The 9813-nt window shown below is 49.2% G+C and overlaps 1 protein-coding gene across 2 annotated transcripts; it reads left to right on the top strand.

Annotated features, from left to right (window-relative positions):
• Positions 1 to 1233: 1233 nt before the first annotated feature.
• Positions 1234 to 6468, top strand: LOC122390734 (pantothenate kinase 3-like). 2 transcript variants are annotated; one of them, XM_043383953.1, is made up of 2 exons: positions 1234 to 1506; positions 3443 to 6468. In XM_043383953.1, the coding sequence occupies exon 2, from the start codon at positions 3477 to 3479 to the stop codon at positions 4974 to 4976; it is 1500 nt and encodes a 499-aa protein (XP_043239888.1). In that variant the 5' UTR covers positions 1234 to 1506; positions 3443 to 3476; the 3' UTR covers positions 4977 to 6468. The 2 variants fall into 2 exon arrangements, with proteins under 2 accessions (XP_043239888.1, XP_043239887.1); XM_043383952.1 differs by lacking the exon at positions 1234 to 1506 and adding an exon at positions 1524 to 1649.
• The last annotated feature ends 3345 nt before the right edge of the window (positions 6469 to 9813 follow it).

The raw sequence follows: 9813 nt of genomic DNA, 5'->3' as shown, positions 1-9813 counted from the left end.
TTCTATATACTACCGGTGTCACATCGGCCAAAAAGACCGTAAGTACATGGGATAGACGGACCACTGCTGATGGGGCCACACATGCCGGCGTGTGGTCATCGGAGGCCCATGAGGGCTCGACATGGGCCCTTTGTGGGTCGGTATAGGCCCAGTGGGCCCAGTGCAGGCCTACCAGGGGCCGGTGGCATATAATGTAAGGCTGTCTCGGGACGTTGAGGGCTCATGGGGGCCATATAGGACCATTAGGGACCACATAAGCCAATCAGGGGTCCATTTAGGCCAATAAAGGCGCTTCAGGGACTTGAAGAGGCCATTCAAGAGCCGTGGTGGGCCCATGAGGGGACGGCATTGGTCCATCAGGTGCAGTCAGGGGATGTTGTACGGGTTTCTCAGTGGCCCATTTGGGCATATCAGTGACCAATTTAGACCCAGCAGGGGGCTTTGTAGACCTATCAGGGGCTGGTGATGGTTTATCGGGGGTCAGCGTTAGTCCATCGGGTCACGGCATATGCCCATCAGAGGTAATTGCGGGCCCACGCTGAACAATGATGGCCCTTCAACGGCCCCTAATGGATCTAGATTGACCCATGTTCCATGATGTGTCATGTATGCCCCTATGGCAGGCCTACTCAGACCCCTGATGGACGTTCCCGGCCTCTGATGACCCTATACTGAATCCTGGTGGGGGCTCTAGGAGTCTCCAATAACCCTTCTTCAGCCCATTATTACCATACGCTGGCACTAGAGGCCCCACATCAGCCGCAGGGCAGTCCGTGCCAAGACAGCATGTCTTTTCGGCCGATATTACATCGGCAATATTAATTAAAATCATGATTTTATGGTGCCATTATATAGCTAACAGTCACAAGAAATATATTTCAACTCGAAAACAGCTCGAAACAGCATATAATCTTAAAGAAACCCCTCCGAAATCCAAAAGCCTATTCGGGTCCATAGAGAATAACTGCGGTCCCCCGCAATTTCGTCACGAGCGTCGGGCCAATCAGCGTCGAGCACTGCCGAGCGCTGATTGGTGGATTTTCCGCTAGCGCGTGAGTACTGCTCGCGGAACAAGAGTTCGTCGACAATCCTCCACAAACGTCTGTCACCACTTTTCGTAATGCTAAACAGCCGGAGCGTACCCCCCTGGGTCAGGCTTTGAAGAAATGTTTGTTTTGACTAAACTATTTTGTTGGAGAAAATGACGTCACAGTCTATTTATTTTTTGTTATCACTCCTTTTTTCTTTCATGAAATGTTTGCTTTACGTACTTCCGGCAAAAAATGTGAATATTTGATTAAAATTTATAAGTTATGCTGTGTTACTAATATAAAATGATTTAAACGTAACTTAAGAGTAATACTTTTTTCTCAGCTGGACACAAATACAATAATTGCGCTAAAGAGACAAAACTGGCAGAAGAACTTTATGCTCTACTTCCTCAGCCCGCAAGCCTGCATACAGATGAGTCGATGCGAGTCATGGAAGTTGGAAGATTCTAGACCGGTAAGTCTTGAATATAAGAACCTTTGAACAGTGGCCTTCTTTGCTTTTATACACATTTTGCCCGATCCGGTCAACCCCAAGTGTTATGCAGGCGGGTTTGAAGAACGTCAAATGCCCTGGCCCCTGCAGTTATTGGTATTGAGGTTTGTGATATGGTTATTGAGATAGAGCTTTTCATTTTGATTTGCTTTTTGTTGCTTTTTCGTTTTGCTCCTTATCAACTGCCTGGATGTTTTATTCTTTTTAAATATAGTTTATACCCGTGAAGACGCCTGGGAATTGTGAATTGTGTAACTAACGCGTCATATTGGTTGAGGTGTATCGCTTCCATATGCAACCATATCGAGGCAAGATATAAAGGTTTGGTCATGACATTTTTTTCATAATGTTAAAAAACTGTCGCGTATCTTTGGGATTTTGTACGGGTTTCCCCAGATATTTAACGCCCTTGACCTAAATATCCACCTTATTTCGGACCTTGTCCTTCTATAAATAGCTACGATTACTAGGTATTATATCTTCGCATAGATGTAGAGTTTCAAATTGTTATGTTATCATCCGTGATCCGACCGTTCCAGCCATCGGTCTACGGCGCAGTCCAGCCCAGGAATTGGACTGGGGGCGGGGGCGGGCACAAAGTGCGCCAACCGGACCGGACCGTGACCACTGGCTGACGTGTGCGTCACCTCGCTGCCAAACGGTGTCATGCGGGTTTGCCTAATTCAATATACCCTGGGTTTGCCTACCTGTCAGACAGTCTGGCTGTCCGTCTGCCAGATAGTTATGGCATCGCATGAATCGTGCCAAATGCGGTCTAGAACCGCCATCTCATGCCAAATCTCGGCGATGTCTAGCTGTTTTGACCCAATTTAGCGCGGCCGTCTTAGCTTCACATTTTGTGATGTTTTGGCGATGGATTACACGATAGTGAATGTAGGAATTTAAAACACTAAAGGACGATCCATTTAAGCACATTACGTGATTATGACACTATGCATTTTAGACAGGACCGTTAAAAGGCCTAAGCGGCCCTAAAGATAAGTGTTAACAGTTCAGTTTCTTCCCTTGAGTCAGCATAACTCCGTTATAAGCTCGAAAATGTGGCCAAACGATGCCGCGGTTTCTAGCGACAAATTAGCACAAAGGTAACGTAACGGTGACACGTTGAATTAGCACGGAAGTAACGGTTACACGGCAAATCAGCGCGGAGGCATCACCGGGTACCCGAAATGCGCGATCAATGTTGCTGTCATGCTGGGTTGTCTACCTGTTGGGCAGTCTGGCACCAAATGAGCAATGATCTGTCACCGAACGATGCTGCCGACTTCGGTAGAAAGTTTGGACTTGGGGCCAACTATAAGTGCTATCTGGGCTCTGGCGTTTTCTTGGGACCTGAGGGGATGGCATGGCAATTTGTGTTTGGTAGGTATCGGGATGGATCTTTGGTTTTCTGACATAGATGCAGATTCTTTCTCCCGAAACGGATGAACTGTGCGTTAGAAGTGCTTGTTGATAAATACGTTTGTTATGGTCTATGGATTGGAAGAGAGACTCCAGAGGCCCTTTTAGGTTCTGTATGTGACTTGTCGAATAGTCGAGCTGCGTTGCGGTCAAACTAGATGAAATAAGAAAGTAGCATCTAGAGTAACTAAGGTTAGCGACTTTCAACGATAACGTAGATAAGTACTGAAATAGTTTGCCTAGCCTTTCTCTGGTTGTTACAGCATTTTTCATCCTCATGTTCAAACGATGACGATCCGTTCTTCGGGGCGACAATTACAACCCACATCCACATCCATTCGCCAAACCTGTGCTCTTTTTTAAAGTTTGACCGCCGACGAAGCGACGCAATCTGTTCACCTGTGCTGACAGCGAGCACTAATCGTCGCTGTGATCTCTGGCCTGTGTTACGACAGATGCGCGCGTCCTCCGACAGGTGGTGCTCCGGCACAGGCGGTGCGGCGGGCGCCATGCTTCCGCGGCGGCTGGGCTCCTCGGAGCCGGCCAGCCCCAGAAAGCGGCTGCGTCACAGCGCCGACCGACCGGCCAGTCGCTCCAGCTCTGCCGAGGACTGTAGTCGCACGACTGAGACGGCGGCGGTACGACGGGAGAACGGCTGCGCTGCGGACACCATGCACGACACGGTCGGTGAGATTCTGCACAGCGGGGACGGTGAGCGGCTGGCTCTGGGCGCCGATGGCGATCGGACGCTGCATGGTGTCGATGGCGATCAGCTCATCTGCGGCGCGGCCGGCGAGCCGGCGGCTGCACTCTGCGCGACTGTGGGCGCCGCTGGTGGTGGTGAGAACGGAACCGTTGAGCCGCGCGTGAACGGTGTGCTCAACGGCAACGGCAAGCACCCGCACTGGCCGACCGAGCACCTGCCGTCGATGCCCTGGTTCGGCATGGACATCGGCGGCACGCTCACCAAGATCGTCTACTTTGAGCCGACCGACACGTCACCAGACGAGGAGGCCGAGGAAGTGGAGACGCTAAAAAACATCCGCCGCTACCTGACCAGCAACTCGGCCTACGGCTCGACCGGCCACCGCGACTCGCACCTGCAGATGAACAACGTGCAGATCTGCGGTCGCCAGGGCACGCTGCACTACATCCGCTTCCCCACCTGCGAGATGGGCAACTTCCTCGAGCTGGCCAAGTCGAAGGGCATGGCCACGCTCGCTTCCACCATCTGTGCGACCGGTGGAGGCGCCTACAAGTTTGAGGAAGAGTTCCAGCGTGAAGTCAACATGCAGCTGCACAAGTTTGACGAGCTTGACTCCCTGTTGAACGGCCTACACTACATCGAGAACAACAACAGCCACGAGCTCTACTACTGGGAGGAGCCGTGCGACGACCGGCTCTGCAGGAAGGTACCGTTCGACTTCAGCCAGCCGTACCCGTACCTAGTGGTGAACATTGGCTCCGGGGTGAGCATCCTGGCCGTGTACGGACCGGACGAGTACAAGCGCGTCTCGGGCACCAGTCTGGGCGGCGGCACCTTCCTCGGCCTCTGCTGCCTGCTCACCGGCTGCTCCACGTTCGAAGAGGCCATCGAGCTGGCGGCGCGCGGCGACCACACGCGCGTCGACAAGCTCGTGCGAGACATCTACGGCGGCGACTACGGCCGGTTCGGCCTCAGCGGCGACACGGTCGCCTCCAGCTTCGGGCACATGCACGTGCTGCAGCGCCGGAAGGCGGTCAACCGGTGTGACCTGGCACGCGCCACGCTGGCCACAATCACCAACAACATCGGCTCCATCGCGCGTCTGTGCGCGGTCAACGAGCAGATCGAGAGGGTCATCTTCATGGGTAACTTCCTGCGCGTCAACGAGATATCTATGAAGCTGCTCTCGTTCGCCATGAACTTCTGGTCGTCTGGCCAGATGAAGGCGCTCTTCCTGGAACACGAGGGGTACTTCGGGGCGGTGGGCTGCCTGCTGGAGCTCATGAAGACGCGCCAGGAGTGACCGGGCGGGCGAGATGGGGGTTCGGGCGGCGTCGGAGCCCGAGCGGGGACCGGTCCGCCGACCCGCCGGTCCGCCCCGCGGCGGCGGAGGCGGGAGGGACGGGACGGCCTCCGCCCGGGCTATCTCGTGCCTGCATATCAGGGCGGTGATGTGACCATTTACTCGGCGTCGGACGAGGTCGGGTCTGCTACGCAGTGCTTCGTGAAAAACAGGGCTCTGTCCACTGCTGACTCAGGAATCCAGTCAGATCGAGAGTTTTTACCACGGTGAATGGGACGAATGACTGCCAAGTCAGCGGCAAACAGACCTTGGCGGCACGGCCTTCATGTCAATTTCGGAAAAGAGCGGCACATCGCTTGTGTAAACGTGTTAATTTGCTGTGACATTTCGACAAATGAAGCCGCATACGCTACGCTACAAGCCCAGCATCCTATTACTCCAGAAACGTGTCAACCAATCCCATCAGTGTTGCGTATTTATAATGAATAATTTCAGCTATACATATAAGTTAAACTGTGTTACAGTGTCAGTGGGTTGGTTTTCATAAGGCAGTCTTGCATACATATAGATTTGTACAATGGAAGCCATTGGCTGTAACAGCGACACTATGGCGACCTTGCTTTGTGAGAAAGTGACAACACCATTAGTTACCTTCCTTGCCAGATTGCGCCGAGGCCTGACGGTGTTTTGTCGGCAATCAGTGATGGTGATGGGCACCAATATCGGATATAATCGATCGCGACGCACCGGGGAGTATCCGTTAACGCCGTGAGGCTATTTGCTCATTTCTCGTGTGTGACTTCCGTGGTTGCTCTGGTCCGTAATTTGCGACGATATGCCCTGAACACGAATCTGGTTCACGGCGTCTTTGTAGTGAGAGGTGCAATATTTCTATGCCGTTTTATCGCGCAACGCAGGTCATTTTTAGATATTTGCAGTATTTTTGCGGCGTGTGCGTGCGCTAATAGCGGCGGTACATTGTTGGCGCATTTGGTTATCCAGTCGCGTGGCACGGTGATGGTATGGGGATTTGTAGGAAAATATTGCATCTCCGTATGTATATTGTAGTAACCTTGAGCAGGTGCTAGGATGTGCGTGTCGATGAATGTGGGAGCGCGGACGCTCATAGGCCCACTCGCCTGATATGTCGTGTTCGTAGCACAGGCATTTCTTTCAAATCGGCAACGGGCACAGCGGAGGAGAGTGCATTTTGTTCGTACCAAGGGTGCGTAGGGATACTCATCAATCAAATATCCTCTTGCATCAATGCATCAATCAAATATCCGGCATTATAATTTATTTCAATCGTGCGAACAGTGTGTACAAGTATTACGGTTGAATTGTACCACGCAGGGATATTCGAGTACCTACGTTTTGTGGCGATACCACTGTTCGTTTCATATGACGGCATTACTCTGTTGATTTAACCGTTATTTATGCGTTGCGGGACCATCGGGTGCATATGTCATCGGAATACAACGTAGGACACTCACATGACTTGTATAAAAGAATATTGGCGCCGGAGAATCGTCGGTGGAGAGGTCAACTCATGAAGCGAATCGGCAGATGGAGGCATCCACGTCCTATGGCACTGTCACGCGCCGCGGAGCAGGTCACTTCGGGCCGGGATCCATCCTGGAACAGATGTCCCATTCGAGTAAGAGAGATTATAAGTTAAGACTGTTCATTTTGATGGTTTCATTTAATTTGCAAAAATATCCACATCATTGAAATAAATGCATCGCAAGGATCAAAATTAAACGTACTTAAATCGTAGCTCACCTATACGTCTGCTTCCCGTAGGTTATCTGAAACCCCACGTCGTTGGCAAGGGCGAACAAAATTGTTTTACCATTGCTGAAGCATAGCCATTCGTGCGTCGTAAAGCACTGAGTCTGAAGTTACCGAGGGTTACTAAATTTGAAGGCAAAAATGATCGTGCTTAACCATATATGGTATTAGCAACGTCCATGGTTTTATTTCAACGATTGTCACTGCTAGTTTTCCTGTTACACGTTTCTAAAAAGCGTTGAAAAAGTCTTATGGACGACACCGTTCCTTTTTCCGACACATGTAATTGCTTTCTTAATATATTCGTAGACTACTTGCTCTGTGCTACATAATTGTCCAATATATCTACATTTTACGGGCTACAATGCTATAAAAACGGAGTTAGTTTTCGTAATTCAATTTAGCTGTGCATAATTATTAATTATAAGCGAATTTTATTGGCGTGATTAGGTGGAAACGCTTCGAAACATGCCCAAAATAATCAGATTGAATAAAAATCGACTCTTAGTGATCATGACTAGCCTGTAATTAATTTTGCGTTTAAGTCAAATCGTCTCAACAGAAAAAAAAATGAGGTGACCTGCGTATCATTTTTGCGCATATTGGATTTGGGATTCAACGCTCAACCACCATGCCGAGCACGATGTGCAAGTGTATCCCCCAGCCATTACCGGTTCCGGGTGGCCGGTTTCACACGTGCCACATTGTCCACAATCTCCGCTCAGTGAACCCGTTTTACTCACATCATTTCACGCTCTGATTTCCGCTCGATCCGTATCGCAGGTGTTCTCGCTCCGTGGTGGAAATGTTCCTGTCGCCGCCAGTTGACACAGTTGGTGTCACCGGTCGGGCGCTGCGCGTGTTCGCCAAGCGATCACCAGTGATTATCGGCCACTTGCCAGCCGACCATCTGTGAGGTCACAGAGGCGCACCAACGGGCACCAGCTGGGGGACCAACATCGGCAGAGGCCCGAGCGTTCGGTCCTATCGACGGCTCTTGCCAATGCCAGATGCCAATGCTGTTTATCTCTCTGATAAATACTAGTTATGCAGAAGCTTATTCCTTTGATAACTGTGATTTTCTTCATCTTGAAAAGGCTCCATCCGTTCATCGATTTGTTTTATGCTTGCTTTTATCTTACCGATGGGTAATCACGACTGCAAATCAACGAGTAACTAACGCCACTGGCTTGCATATATCAGCACTTGATCGATTTGCCTAACTACGAAAGTAATATCACATATCAGTGCCTACCCTATAAGTAAATACAGTTGGAAGCGTTTTAATTTTTGTTAAGAGGAGACAAACTCACAAGAGAAGTAGAGATCGCCTGTGTGTACCGAACTATTTTCGCTGGTGACGTCCCTGCGTCTTATACGGTAACGCACTTGCTGGCAAGTTTAAAACAATGCATTTTTTCGTCGCCTTAGCAAGGGTTTTTACGCTGCAAGCCGATGACACGATAGCAACCGACATATTAGGTACTATTAGCTTTCACACCACTAGCAACTGCCACGTGTCTTAAGATTTTCGAAGAATCGCCAAGTCATTGAGAAGGTCTTAAAGGGTCAAACCGGAAGAATGTCAACAAAAGTCGCTAAATGCTTAGACATACGAGCGTGTATATTCTCCGTCGAATGAGCTGCAGCGCCAATGGCCTGCTTCGCGATTCTAAATCCCTTCTGTTCTATAGGACCTGTAATGTTTAAGTGGACTGATCTCTATGTTGTGGACAGGTGTTTTAACATTCACTTCATTTTGCATAAAACGACTCCTGAGTGATACGTTCTAATGGCACAGAAGTCTATTTATTTGTGTTTAGATTTACGGTCGTTCAAGTTTAGTGAATATTGCCCAACGACTTTTTGAATAATACCTAACAAGGTCCTATGAAAGGAAGCAGTGGCGCGGGAACCGGGGGGGCTAGGGGGGCTGAGCCCCTCCAACTTTTCGGCTGGGGGGCTCGTAATGTATTTGAGCCCCCCCCCCCCCCCAGCTGGAGGAATCGATATCGGAAATCTACCAACACAATTTCATAGATTCATAGGCGCGGGAACCGGGGGAGAGGGCAGTGGGGGAAGCTTGCCCTCACAACTCTGGGGCCGTGGGGGCGGTGCCTCACAACTTTTCATGAGGCCAGGAACCGTTGGGGCAGCTTGTCCTCCCCAAATTAGGGGTTGTGAGTCACAAAGGAAGAAAGCATGTGAGTGAAAAATCTACCTATTTTACTGACTCGGCAACTCATTTGGCAGCTTAAAACCTTTATTCCAGGTTGCCAAAACGGTAGTTTCTTCAGCATATTTACGTCTGGACAACGAGTTGCGTTGGAGAGGCCGGAAATAGTGGCGATTTCAGGACCGCAATAATGGACCGTCATTGGAGTGATTCTTTTTTTAAACGTGCACGGTTTTTAGCCGAAATTTAGTTCTTACTACAAAATATTTTGTAATTGGATTTTGGCCGAGAATGAATACCATCAGGGCTTATTTTTTACTGTCACTGTATTTTGTCCAGAAGCATATAGTGCTGTTTTATTGCAGTTTTTGCGCGTTTGTTACAAAATATGAAGCGAACCTGCAAAAAAGTTCCAAGTAACGTTGATGTATATCGCAAAATATCATATTGACCTCAAGTTCATCCGTTCCTTCCATGATTGACTAGACAGTTTAACACATTTCAATTTTATCTTGGATCAATCAGAGGTGTCCTTGTTATCAGTGCCAACTGCCAGAGGTTAACTTGAAGGGAAGCTATGATAATTGCTCTTGTCCATGTCCCTCCACTCACACTAAGAAGAAGTTATTACATATTTTGGTTTGTGTATTCCAAGAGGAGAGAGAAGTGGGAACTATTTTCTTTGCGGCTTCATGTCGAATTGAAGATGGATCATTAAATTTTCAAGGCGTTGATTAACCAGGGATTTAGTCTTTCTCGTACATAAGCAGTGGCTAAGAAGAAAAAGTTAATCATACCTTGTCCTGAAGTTCAGTCATCTTACTTCAACTCAAACTTTGCAGCAAGATCCCCAAGGACAGATGATATATT

The sequence above is a fragment of the Amphibalanus amphitrite genome, unplaced genomic scaffold, assembly GCF_019059575.1.
Source record: "Amphibalanus amphitrite isolate SeventyFive unplaced genomic scaffold, NRLGWU_Aamphi_draft 000407F_arrow, whole genome shotgun sequence".
NCBI classification, from domain to species: domain Eukaryota; kingdom Metazoa; phylum Arthropoda; class Thecostraca; order Balanomorpha; family Balanidae; genus Amphibalanus; species Amphibalanus amphitrite.
Note: the sequence above shows the minus strand (reverse complement) of the source record. Positions and strands in the feature narration are given on the sequence as shown.